Source organism: Xyrauchen texanus, chromosome 46, assembly GCF_025860055.1.
Source record: "Xyrauchen texanus isolate HMW12.3.18 chromosome 46, RBS_HiC_50CHRs, whole genome shotgun sequence".
Taxonomy (NCBI): Eukaryota; Metazoa; Chordata; class Actinopteri; order Cypriniformes; family Catostomidae; genus Xyrauchen; species Xyrauchen texanus.
The window spans coordinates 16,938,532-16,953,107 of record NC_068321.1 but is presented as its reverse complement, the minus strand read 5'-3'; the positions used below and the strand labels follow the sequence as shown (position 1 = coordinate 16,953,107).

General features: G+C 38.3%; 1 protein-coding gene across 1 annotated transcript in view; it reads right to left on the bottom strand.

Annotated features, from left to right (window-relative positions):
* Positions 1 to 14,576, bottom strand: part of si:ch211-266k8.4 (TBC1 domain family member 10B) — a 66,451-nt gene that overhangs the window by 10,005 nt on the left and 41,870 nt on the right. Inside the window, exons 12-14 of the mRNA XM_052120157.1 lie at positions 14,259 to 14,428; positions 13,858 to 13,967; positions 6,647 to 6,844 (exon numbers count right to left, since the gene is read on the bottom strand). Of these exons, the coding sequence (XP_051976117.1) occupies positions 6,647 to 6,844; positions 13,858 to 13,967; positions 14,259 to 14,428 (478 nt within the window). The remainder of the gene's footprint in view (positions 1 to 6,646; positions 6,845 to 13,857; positions 13,968 to 14,258; positions 14,429 to 14,576) is intronic.

Sequence of the window (14,576 nt, the reverse complement as noted above, 5' to 3'; positions counted from 1 at the left end):
TTCCTTGTGTAAACTTTGAACTATACTTCAAAACTTACTTGAAAAAGAGAAGAACCATAGGCTCTCATTTAAATTTAAATTTCTTTGAGAAACAGAGCAATACATTCTGTACATTGATTTTGTGCAGAACAAACAGGCGTGTGTGTGTGTGTGTGTATGATGCAGATCATTCCCCTCGGTTGGGAAATATTTGTTCTTCTCAAGTGCAAAAGTTAAAGAGTATTAACAACTGGCCAAAGTCCAAAGACCCTCACTCTTTCAGAATAATAGCCTAAACCTCAAAAGGACCTAACTTTCAGATTTCATTCAATCCAATTTCAATTTTGACTTAAGTTTAGAAATAAGCATATAAACAAGTGGTAGCTGGTGGACTTCTGAAAGTTCCCTCTATTTGTTTCTTTAAAAACAAATTCAGTCCACTGTAAAATGTATCCAGATCAGTTTGATGTTTATTTTTTTGAGATAAATTTTGACTGTAAATTCGATAGAGTTCTAATTAAAAACTACTTTACCAAATAATTAAGTAGCTATGTATTTTTGTGCTTATTAAAAACAATTTTATCCAATATACATGTTTGCCATGTATTTTTCAGCTAATTAAAAACTTTTGCTATATATTTGTATGCTAATTAAAACTAGCAGCAGAAACCTGCTTGCTTTTATGATAAATAGGCACTTCGCACTGGTTAGCTAAAATGAAGACTGCTCTTACTTTATAATAAAAGATGACTTAGTGTATGGGATCCCCCTTAAAACATTCAGTGGTTCCCCAAAATGCGCTTCCCATTCGTACAGCAAGGCGAGACTCGTGCATATTCTCGTGCTGGATGCGTCATAAAATAGGCTTGACTGGGTCGTGCAGAGCACTAAAACAGCACAGCGCGGCCCCATAACCTGAATTAGACCGTGAATTTTCAACTTTGAAGCACTACGGAAAATGTCAAACATCTCAATAGGCGAGACAGACCCAACATTTTAAACAGCGTTGAAGAGGAAAAGACGAGAAAACATAATGTGCCATTAAATGTAGCAACACCAACTGTAGTAGCTGATATGATTTGATAGAAATGTTAAAGATTCTTTAAAACTAGAAAAAGCGGAAGGAGAAGACTATGTAATTTTTACTATAACAAAAGGCAGGTTAATTATAGATTCTATGTTTAGGCTACTTTTTTTTCCATAACAAAATTTTATATATATATTTTTTTATATAGAAACCATAGTTACATTGATCTACTCAATGACAAGCCATCCATGGTCAAACCTGAGGTAATTCTTTCTAATGAAAACAAGTAAAATTGAATGCTTTAATGCTCTTTGAATTATGGGCCAAGGTATCAGTTTTTCAACAGTATAAAATCTGTTCTATTCTAATGCTCTTGTAGGGGGAAAACATCTGGTTTTACCTTCAGATATATCAAGATTACTTTAATCAACATTTAAAACATAAAAATTATTTATTGCATAGTTACTTCTATTAAATTAATTAAGTTACTTGATTGAACTTTTCAAACTGATGAGATAAGACAAAGAGCTCAGAGTGCAATGTTGTCAGGGGGCCCAAACAAATCCTAAACGCGCCCTTGTTTTTGTGGCATACAGAGTTGCTGCCTATGTAAAGTGCATCAAATCAGTCAGTTGAGAGGTTCAAATTCAGTTAAGATGCTGTCTTAGAAGGCAGCTGCCAATATAGCAAGGCAGCTCACCAGGTTTCAGAACTCTCTAGTTTCCATCAACAACCACTGAGTGACCGTGCATTCTAAAACTTCGCACGGAATTGGGTTTCTTAGAAGGTGGAAAAACTTCCCTAATGACCTACTCCACAGGGATAGCCACTGCTTTCTAAACAGCAGGGTGATGCTGGGAAATCATGAGCTAAACCATGAATAAGTAAAAGCCACTCCATCTCTGTTGTTAATCATGTTTATACTACCTGTATTTCCCTCTGTGATTTAATCCCTCAGCTTATGTTCAACTGACTCTGGCACAATACTGTAGGAGTGAGAATCAGCAGGGACCGGGCAATACAATATTATATTGCAATTTAGGTCACGAAACAATAATATTGCAATCCTTTGTTTACTGTATTGCAATTCAAAACTTGTTATTGCAAACTTGTATTTGCTTCTTTCTTATTTGTCTTAATTGGACTTTGTGCTTTGCACAACAAGTGCTGATCTTCCTGCTTTACGTCATCATAGAGCCAAAGAAGTAGCGTACAGGACTGGCCTCAGTGACAATAAAAAAGGCACGAGGAAATAGCATACCTTGGTTCCAGCTTGTTTATAATAAAAAAACACAAAATAAAATGTTACAACAGCACAGAGGGTCTGTAAAGACATCTTAAAAACATATAACTACAATACAAACTTTTTAGATTTTTTTGAGTGCATTTTAATCAACTAGAAATAATTGAAAGCCAAGCCACCAAAACTTTAACTTTAACCGTTATGTCCCTGAATATAATCAGTGGCCTCATGTCATTATGTAACTATTGCACCTGAGTGAACAACAAAGGATATCCCACTCCTATCAGCATCCCGACGTGAACCTACACGCATAGATGCTTAGGCTCAAAGCTGCTTGTGTACAGTATTTCAACCATGTATCCTATCGCTACATTCTCATGGTTGCCAGATATTCTGTAATCTTTTCCCCTGAGAGGCCCTGGAAACCAGATACAGAGAGGCAGATCAAACGCTGGGCATGGGATCACATGTCTATCTGCTACTCTGTACGGAGCATAACACACACATGGCATACATGGACAGGTTTTTCCCCAAACCTCTCCCTCACTAAGGATCCTTTCTCCTGTGGGATTTCTAGAAATCACATGATTAGAAGAGAACCCCACCACAGACCCAGTCAGGTTTGTTAAGATACTGAGAAGTGAGAGAAAAAAACTGTTCCACTAGAAGCATTAACTTCATAGTAGGAAAAAAGTTAATGGTCGCACTTCAAAGTAGTAGTACTCTTCTGATGAGCTCCAAGAAGCTATTACTCTTTTGAAAGTGAAAGTATATTTGTTACATTTCTGTTGCTCAATGTGGGTTTTAACATAATCATGTTTATTCCTGAAATGTAGGAAAAGTATAAACAGTCTAGTAGAAATTATGAAATACTGTAGCTTCCAGAGTTGTGTTGATACATAATAAAACATAATAGAATGTTTATAGAAATTATGTTTTAGGAACTTAAGATATCAAACAAAGTGTCAGTTTATTTGAATTTTTTATACATTGCAGAAGTGCAGTAAAAAGTTGAATTGTTATTTTATAAACTTTCATAAAATACAATTATAACTAGCATTAACAAGATTCATGCTGTTATTTAAAATTAAAGAAGCTTATGCTGAATTGGTTTACTCATTTCTCTCTCTCTCACACACACACACACACACACCTCTGGAACCTCTTAAAATGCAAATTCACCCAAATTGTTTTATGCAGAGTTGCTTTTTGTGTTTACAATTTATGTGGAAGAATTTTACAGGAAGAAACTCAAGGCAATGAACCTGAAAAGCAGTTTCTATCCAACTGACTACATACTGTATATTTGAACGGTAAAAGAATGTAGTTGGACCACTTTAATGAATCACAGTAGTAATTAAGATGTTCCTGGCAATTGTTCAGATCTAGGAACCTTACTTTACCACTCTCTTTATTTACTGCATTATTGGTTCATGGGAGGATTAAACTTCTCAGAAGGTGATACTGAAATTTAAAGATTTTTGAAATGTGTTTGTTACACAAACATTTAAATCTAAAATTGGAACATACCATAGATTTCTTAAATTTGAACATACATCTGGTTATAATTACTGTACACTACACCCTAAACATTTTTTAGAAAAAAATAAATAAATAAAATGTAGGTATGTACATACATAGTCCATGCGCACATTCACACACAAACATTTAAAAAAATAATATTTGCAAGAGGGATAGAGTTCTGGTCAAAGAAAGTTTCACAGTTTCCCCTGACATTACTGCAAGTGCTACGAAGGACAGGACATAGGCACCAGGAAGGTGGATGATAAAAAGTTAAAAGACCAGATGCTGGGGGGGGGTGGCACGAATCAGGGCTCTGGGGGCCTGAGGGTACATGTGCTGGTTTAAATACAGACTGCTGACATAACTGACCGGAGATCACTGCTTCTGTCATCTTTCCGCCACACCTACAGATTTTCCGCCTAATCCCACAGGGTGCAAGATGTCAAATGTAAAATTGTGAAAATCTCAGGGACTAAAAAAAGTGATGCAAGCATAATAAAGTTTTTTTCCCCCCATCTGTAGCGCCTCTTTTCCAAAGCAGAGGAAAATGGAAATGGAGTATTTTTATAAGCAGTTGACTGGTAACAAGATTAAAACAAAAAAACAAAACAAGTGTTGGTATGAGAACGTAGAACAAGAGAAGATCTTCTCTCTCCTGTCAATCTTTGTTTGACAAAGCTATGATATTTGCTGTTAATGCATAACCACATATGATTAAATACAATTGTTTAATGCTGTAAATTTGTTTAAACATTAAAGCACTAATTCAATTTGACATATATTTTTTAGATTACGTCCATAAAGTGTGGAGAAAGTCATTTTCATCAAGTTTCATGTTTATATTTTCAGCGTGTTTAGATGCAATTTTCAGATTTTTGAAGGCAGATTAAAAGACATAGATAAAACCATTGTAAATTGGGATCATCCAGCAGGTATATACGTAATTCAGATCATATCTGGCCTCAGCGTTAAGCGCATGCTACGAAAAACTGAGGTTATGCACAATGTGTATTTGAGTGTCGTAGTTGATGTCTTTCCTTCAAATCTTTCAAATTACAGTCACGTATACTTGGACAGACAGATAAAGACTGTAGCTCGAATACGCAAAACCTTATTATTTAGTTTTCTTTCCTAAAAAAGGAATTGACTGAGATGTGTCAGAAAATACAAATATATTAACAGTGATTAAATACTTGAAGTGATTGACAGCCCTTCTAATTACATCTTTTTCCAACCAAATTTTCTCATTGCAATGCAGACTAAGCTGGAAAATGGTTGAATATCTGTGCATGGGAATACTGATCTAAGTCCTTCAAAAAACAAAACTCCATTTAAAATATTTAGGATCCATTTGACAAAAGACATAAGATACAATACAAAGAAATTATAGAATAAAGAAAGCTAACTGTAAAAATTAAAGAAGATTTAACCAGATGGAACTTAATTCCCTTTTTTAGTTTTAGTTTGAGGATTTAAGTAATTAAAATGAACGTATTACTAAAATTTCTATCCTTATTCCAATGTTTACCTGTAGAAATAACCGGAAAACAATTCACAGAGTGGGACAAAAAGATTTCACGATTAATTTGGCAAGGGAAAAAGCCCAGAGTACGCTTTAAAACACTACAGCTGCCAAAGGATAAAGGAGGGTGGGCTCTTCCTTCATTAAAAGATTATTATATAGCAGCGCAAATTAGGGCAGTGTTAAACTGGTGTGACACACATTATCATGCTCCATGGAAGGATATGGAAAGTTGTATTACAAAGAATATTCCTGTACAAGCAGTATTAACAGACAACAAATTACGACAATATATAGATGAGTTAGAAGACCCATGGACTAAGCTTACCCTAAAGGTTTGGGCAATGGTGATAAAATAATTTAATTTGTTGGAACATACAACAGTTCAGACTTCACTCCAAATCAGTTTGATAACAGATTTAAATTGTGGACAAACAAGGGAATTACTTCAGGAAGATGACATTTTAAAAAGAAAATGTTTTACTAGGTATCTCCAGGTTAGAAATTATTATGATCAAAAAATATGCTTGTACACCAATGAATGTTCAAAATAACAATGTTGAAAAAACAAAACAAAAGCGAACTTTCTGAAATCAAACTAAGCCATAGGCATTCAACTCTTAAGTGGCAAAAAGCCCCTAAAACTCCCATTTATCTCATTAAAGCATCAGCGGATCCTTGTACTGTCATTTAAATCCTATTCCGCAGTAAAGAATACAATACATATGGTCAATGGGCCTATTAATCACTCTGATTATTAAGGATACAGTATGCCCCAGATTAAAACATCATTACAACTAACTTGTCTTCAAAAATAAAAACCTGCCTAAGTGAACTGGAGTGGGCACCTGTCAGTTTAATGTGATCCCATAACAGATAATTTTAAGAAAAAGTAATTATTGTCTGCACTGGTGAAGAAATGTTTATGGTGGAAGATCAAATGTCTTTACTGTACTTACACGAAGCAATTTATATGTGAGGGACATAATGTGCAGTCAGACAGACATTATCACCAAATATACCCCAACTTCGAAACAAATAAGAGGGAGTTTATTTTGCGATAGTGCCCAGCTAACTGTACCATATAATGTTTATTACATAGCTACTTACCAAATAAATAAAGAAAATGGAAAGAAAATGTTTTTTTTTTTTTTTTGTATTACTATTAGATTACATGAGAAGAAAGAGACTGCTACGAGACACAAGAAAAGAGCACAGTTTAGGAAATTGGTTCCCATGGACAATAGTCAATATAGCGTTTAGTGGTCATTATAAAAAAACCGATTTGACCATGGAATGCCATAACTGACCAATCAAAATAGAGTAATCTTTAATGCAAATGACTGAGTACCTGGTTTGGGTTTCTTGACAATCATCATTGTTCTTGCTTTTCTCTGGTTGCAAGAATGTTTGAGCTGGTGGTTGCTGAGATCTAGAGTTCTGTTTTTTCACTAGAAGGGAATTTCTTCGTCCAGACTGACCTCGACTCTTTCGGAAGGCTACTCTGCCCACAGGCCCTGACCTCAGCCGCCCGGCCGAAGACTGAGAACTTTGGAAAAGCAGAACAGGAATAAAATACTGGGTCTAAATATACTGTAATATTGTTGGCTCATCCTTAACTTTCCTACATCTTATAACTCTGAAGGCAAATCACTAAACAGTTCTGGCACTTTTTGCACATGGTATCTCAAAGAGCCGATTCAGGTGCCTGCATCACAGTAGTGGAGAGATACCGCACTGGACCAGTGAAGTATGCCGTGTTTGTGCCGTTAACTTATTTGCATTATTCCTTTTGTGTGTCAGGTGCTAAAACAATGCAGACAGCACATGCAAATCCTTGACACGATCACCGGGCACAATTCATTCTTGGCGTGTGTTAGTGCTGTATTGGCACTGCAGGGTATGGGTGCATTATACCGTAATAGAAATAGCCACTTCCTTTTGTTTCTTACCAAATAATTTTTACACTGAAGCAACACGACACCACATACACGTTCATGAACATAACTACGGGCTGATTTATCTGTACAAAAGAGGAAGCACCTGCAGTCCTGATACACCCTGTTTACCATGTTCACACAAACACACACACACCTGGACCCAAACTTACACACAAGAGTAAGCTTGTTGCATCACAAAACACATGTGGTTTAGTCACAGATGAACTAGATAACATCCAACACATTCGTTTGTATGGAATAATGAGTACTGACTTCAGTCAATAAACAGCACAGTTTCAACCAGACAGGTGATGTTTGTTTTTTTTTCTGTGTGAAAAATAATTATAAAAAAATGCAACCTCTCTATGACAATGATTATAACAAATCTTTACAAATGATGTTTTTAAATATACACTCCCTCACAACTTTATTAGGTACACCTGTACACCTACTTATCCATGCGATGATCTAATCAGCCAATTGTGTGGCAGCAGAGCAATGCATAAAATCATGCAGATATTGGTCAGGAGCTGCAGTCAATGTTCACAACAACCATCAGAATGGAAAATAACGGGATCTCAGTGATTTCAACCGTGGCATGATTGTTGGTGCCAGATGGGCTGGTTTGAGTATTTCTGTAACTGCTCATGTCCCGTTACTTTCACAAACAACAGTCTCTAGAGTTTAATGAGACTGAATGGTGCCAAAAACAAAAAACATCCAGTGAACGGCTGTTCTGTGGACAGAAAAGCATTGTTGATGGTTCGAGCTGACAGAAAGGCTACGGTAACTCTGTACAAAATTGTAGTGAGCAGAATAACATCTCAGAATATGGATGGGCTACAACAGCAGAAAAACACATTGAATTACACTTCTGTCAGACAAGATCAGAAAACTTCTCCGTTCCCTGATGAAGAAGCGACACTAGGGGTCTCTCTTGAGCGCTGAATATACCTCTGATCTATGAAAAAAGGCCAATGAGAAGTTGGCAGACAGAATTTGCATGTCCCGCCCCCGGACATATGGGTATAAAGGCGAGAAATACATCCGTTTCATTCAGGATTTTTCTGAGGAGCCGGAAATGGTCCGGCCACAACAGTGGCTCGGCTCAGCGACGTGGCCGGGAGGTCACAACATCTCGTTCCCTCCATCAGGGAACGGAGGTTACATCCGTAACCTAGAAATTCCCCGTCTGTCGCTCACTTTGATGTTGTGTCGAAGAAGCGACACTAGGGGTCCAATTTAAATCACGCCACGCACTGAGCCGTGTAAGTGTACTGCTGACACAGGAGCGGGCAGGTACTTGACGTGCCAAAACGACCAACTGTATCAGACTGCACGTACCCTCCCCAATGCCTCATAAAGTCGTTGGAATCCTTATAGTTACCCTAAACAGGGGAACAAGGCGATGCTTGCCAACCAGTGAACAGGCCGAGCCTAGCCAGGCCTCTTTTCTCTCTATGTTTCTCACAGAGTTAATGGGTGGGACCCTTACACGCGTCGGAGAATGGGGTCTTACCCAGTTTCCTATTCTTTCAAGGGGAAAAGACCCTGCGGAGACCACATCTGCCCAGAGAGGGGGAGATAAGAGTAGTGACATACACATGGGCTTTTAGGTTACATGTGGGAAGTGGCGCGGTGGTAGATCCCGCCTCATCGGAGGGAGGAGTTGCTACAGACACGGCGACTGGGGGCAGTGGGAACCGTCCGCTCGTAAGGGGACCGTTCCGCGGAAAATACACACAGGTGGGAAGTCCACGTAGGAGCCCTGACCTGTGGAGCACCTATTACAGGGTAGATCTGAGTACCCGCAGTGTAAAGCTTTATGAGCTTTAGACGTTCTGAGCAGCTCTTTGTCTGCTTTGGTGGACAGCAGAAAGGGGGGTCTGGCAAACTGAATTGCATAACCAATGGGTAGGGAAGTGAAAGCCATGCATCCAAGCTCCGTGCTAGATGCACTAACGGGACGGTTATTTTTGACGTACCTGGCGGGTAGCAGCATGTAGTACGGCGTCGAGGAGGCAAAGGTGTGTCCCGAGGCTCTGGTGCTGAGAAAAGACTCAAAGCACTTACCTTGCTCCGCACACCCGGCAGGGGCGGGTTAGTGACTAAGGAGGAAGTCCGGTGGAGGCGTCCTCTAGACTCTAGTCGCCTGCCCGAGTGACTGAGCTGTGGCCTCGCAGTGAGAACATGAACAAACGCTGCCTCGGTGTGATCGCAGCCCAGACAAACGAGGCAGCGCCTGTGGCCGTCTGAAGCAGAGAGCATTCTACCGCATCCAGGAACTACACAGGGGCGGAAAGTGATCTTTCTAAAGACGCGTCCTGAAAAGGACGTTTAACGCCGCTGTGCAATGCTCTTTTAGAGGAACATACTCTTTTAGAGAAAATCACTCTTTTAACAAACACTTTTTTAGTTTGCGCTGTCGAAGCACCCAGGGGCAAACTGCACTGCCGTGCAGAGAAGGAGAAAGCCGCCGAAGTGCGCCGTAGATCCAACAGCAGATCGCTCAGAGGTAAGAGGAACAGGTGTCTGACTCGCAGCTTCAACATACACGACCATCGGCTCCGAAGAAAATTTCTGAATGTAACAGACGTATTTCCCCACCTTTATACCCATATGTCCGGGGGCGGGACATGCAAATTCTGTCTAACTTCTCATTGGCCTTTTTTCATAGATCAGAGGTATATTCGGCGCTCAAGAGAGACCCCTAGTGTCGCTTCTTCGACACAACGTCGAAATGAGCGACAGATGGGGAACTGAGGCTGTGTACCTCAGCAGAAATCGAGATTCATCAGACCAGGCTATGTTTATTTGTCCAGTTTTGGTGAGCCTTTGCCCACTGCAGCCAAAGCTTTCTGTTCTTGGCTGACAGAAGTGGAACCCAACGTGGTCTTCTGCTGTTGTTGCCCATTTTGCCTCAAGGTTCGACATATTGTTCATTCTGAGATGCTATTCTGCTCACTACAATTGCACAGTGGGGTTATCCAAGTTACCGTAGCCTTTCTGAAAGCTCGAACCAGTCTGGCCATTCTCCGTTGACCTCTCTCATCAAAAAAGACTTATCCATCTGCAGAACTGCAGATGGATAAGATATTCTCTATACACTCTAGAGCAGGGGTGACCAACCATGCTCCTGGAGAGCTACCTTCCTGCAGAGTTTAGCTCCAACACACCTGACTGTCATTTTCAAGTAATCCTAAAGACCTTGATAAGCTGGTTCAGGTGTGTTTAATTAGGGTTGGATCTAATCTCTGCAGGAAGATAGCTCTCCAGGACCAGGGTTGGTCACCCCTGCTCTAGAGACTGTTGTGCATGAAAATCCCAGGAGATCAGCAGTAGAAATATTCAAACCAGCCCAACTGGCACCAACAATCATGCCACAGTCTAGTTCACTGAGATCACGTGTTATTCCCCATTCTGATGGTTGATGTGTACATTAACTGAAGCTCCTCGTAGCTGCATAATTTTATGCATTGCACTGCTGCCACACAATTGGCTGATTAGATAATTGCATGAATAAGTAGGTGTACAGGTGTTCCTAATAGAGTGTATATTATATTCAGAATGTTAAGACTTTATAATATGAATATTATATTATACAAATTTAGCTTTCAATCACTATGTATTGAGCCAAGAGGTCAATCTGTGAAATTTCTATCTTCTATTAGTCACAGGTCTTTTTATACAAATTTGCAGGACAGAGTTCACCGAACTTGGACTTTGGTACGTGGCAGAATGCAAAATGTCTTCACGTGAGCTTGCGCTTCTGGTCACCTGCATTTTGATGCGTTTGAATGGGAGTGAATGGAGCGCAAAGTCCAATATGACTTTATACAATTTCTGAGTATCCTGATCTTTCAGACAATGCACTGACTTTTTTTTTATGCCATTTCTCACAACACATTGTATTAACGCAAAGTTGGACTTTCTGAGTGCCATCTAAACCCCTCAAATCACTTCTACAACTCCACAAAACATAATCACAATTAAGTGTATTTCTGTTAAGGCTAATGAATATCAGTATTTCATTACAAACTATGCTACAGACATAATATTACTTGATCCCTAATGATTTTCTTTTTTGTGGCAAACAGAACAAATCCCGGTGGCTGTTACATCTATTTTTCTGGGATCAGGGTGAAGTGTTGAAAGGATAAGCTGGAGGTTTGGACACACACAGAGACACAGTTCCCTTATTTTCTAATTATGTCAAATTAGAATAATCCACATTCTGACCCTCACTGACCCCATTTGCTTCCAGCAAGTCTCTTAATGCTAATACTGGAGTTGGCAGAAAATAAATTTACTGTGTGCAGGAGCTTTCCTGCGACAGCTCTTTTTACGCTCTCTCTTTTCACAGGGAAAAGGGTTGAAATATAAACAGCCAGGCTGTTCAACATATTCTCAAGATCACAGAGCACAGTTATGATTATTACTTTAAATTTATGACTGTTACACAAGGCACTTAACAGGTGCAATGTTACACGCTTCCAGTGACAAGCAATTTGGACCAATGAGATTTCACATCGTAGTGAGGGTTACCTAAAAATAGATTGCATAATTTCTGTTCATTGCAAAGGTATAATTTATCTAAAAAAGAAAATGTTGCCCTTACCCTCACGTTGTTCCAAACCCCATAAATTAGTATCTTCCGTGGATACTAATTAGATATTTAGACAGAGATATTTTATGTACATGACATTTGAGACCTACAACGGAGGGTGAGATTTTCAGTGAATGACTTAAATTTGTATATGTTTTGTATCACAAACACTTTCGTATGACTTCAGAAGACTTGCAATGTAAAGCACAAGTTATTTAGACAGATTTGATTAACTTTTGTTCTTTTTAGGAGTTTGACAGTATAAATCACCATGCCCTTTCATTGGATAGAAAAGAGCAGTGTGAACATTAAGTGAAATTTGTCTTTTTCTGAACACAATCTGGTTTGGAACGGCATGAGGATTATGGAAGTATTTTAATGAGAAAATGTCTTTAATTTTTTTTTTTTTTAAAACACGCTGAATTGCACTAATTAAAAAATAACCTTTTTACAGTGCTTGCATTTTTTGAGGATGCAATTTCATATGGTTATATTTTCCTGTAATGCCAGGATGCATAAGTTTGAATTTCCAACCAAATTTAAACCTCTGAATTTTTATAGGCAAATTTGCAATGCGAAATATAATGGATTGAATAATAAAGATGAAATAATAAATAAACAATATATATATTTTGGAACTGAACTTTGGAAGGTGAATGTGTTATTGAATTTTTAGTTATCAAATTTTGTACGAAGTGTTTTAAATTGAAATATTTACAGCTCAAATATACAACCATATAGAATTATATCCTCCCAAAATACAAGCACTGTTAATGCCATGTGTTTTTTAATTAGTGTTTTTGATTAGCAATTTAGCATGCTTTTTTTATTTATTTTTTTTTAAAGACATTTATCATTAATATACTTCCATATATGTTAGTGAGTAAATTATGACTACTCCTTTAGATTAATTGAATAATTTAAATAGCACATTTCCAATTAATTTCTGACTAAGAAAAACAGACTGGAATTGTGGGGTAATACAGTATGTAAAGCAGGGGTGGGGAATCTTTTTTCCATTAAGGGCCATTTGAGCATTTACGAAATTATTCGCAGGCCATACAATTGCTTGCAATTTCTGATTGTGGGATGAAATTAATGTACGCATTCCGTTATGTGCTTACACACCAAAAACACTAAAAGGACTGTCTATTATACAATATTTTGTGTTGTTATCATTTAAAATTATTTGTAAACAATATTTGAAAGGATTTTTTTTTTCTTTTTCCCCCTCAGGTTAATTGAATCACAACCTTTTTTGCTTTTCAAACTATTTCACAAATGGCTTCGCGGGCCGGGTAAAATGGTCTCGCGGGCCTTATACGGCCCTGAGGCCTGACGTTCCCCACCCCAGATTTAAAGAATGGCCCACAACGCACAACAAAGATCTGCCTCCCAAAGGTGTGCTCCTCCATTACCAGGCATTTCAACAATGTTCTATATGAAGACAACATCTCATAATAAACTTTATTTTCCTGCACCAAGATAATCATAAATTAACAATCATTATGCAAGAACACACAGAAAAATCTAATCTAGCCAGAAGCATTTTCCCAGAAGGTTAAAGCCCCAGAACAAGACTCATTCTTGCTCAGACAAACGTACAAAGTCAAGTCACAATGTGAATATCCGGACCAGATCAGTGACAACAACATAATTTAGTAAGAACGCAAAAGAATGTGGCTATTTCTATTATAATGCACCCAGACTCTGCAGTGTCAATACACAGGGATGCAATCTACTCCCCTTTTCTAAAGCTAATTTGCACAAATTATTTGGAAACATTTTCTACAATATACCCAAACAGAGTTGAGTTTCTGAAGAGTTAGACTTCAAGTGTATCAATATATTCATGGTTGTCAATGAGGCACAGGTGCTGCAGTCCTTTTAAATTACATTAAGTAATTAAAGTCAATTTACCAATTAACAAACCACACAAGGGGACATACAGAAGTGGTGTTATGTCTTATTGGCAGTCCCTCCATTGTTCCTTTCACACATACAGTACATAAATACCTTTCTTCAGTGGATCCTCCATTTGAATCTTGAGAAGGGAATCGCTCCTTCTTGACGCCACCCAGAGTTGAATTCTGGGAACGCCTGCTGCTGCTCCTCCTGGCTCGAACCTGAGAATCACAAACAAACTCCTTATATAAATGTACCATACACCCAAAAATGAAAAATCAGTCATCATTTAGTCAATTTCATATTGTTCCGAACTCTAAAAACTTTTTATCTTCTGTGGAACACAATGATGTTAGGCATCTTTTTATCATATCATACAATGAGAGTGGTGACTGAGGGTGTCAGTTCCTAACATTCTGAAAAACAATCTACTTGTGTTTTCCACAGAAGAAAAAAATGCATAAGGTTTGGAACAACATCAGAAATTATGATGAATAATAAATAATTTGTGCCTGAGTGAGGGAGGTGGAGATTCTAGTTTTGGGGAGGCGGGAGGGGGCAAGGCTTTTCTTGGCAGGTGAAGACTTTGCAGCTGCACTGCGCTTGCCTGTTTCCAAAAGGTAATTCTGAGCCACCTTCAGCAGTCGTGTGAAAACATTCTTACTGTTCAAGCCTGCAGCCTCTGGAGGAACACATAATATGAAAAACGTAATCTGTGGATTGGTGTCATGTTTTAGAGATGGAGAGTTTATTCATTTGTTGCGGGGGAGAGCAGTATGTGTCTAACAATACTAAAAGAAAACATCAAAAAAATTAGAATAGAGTGATAA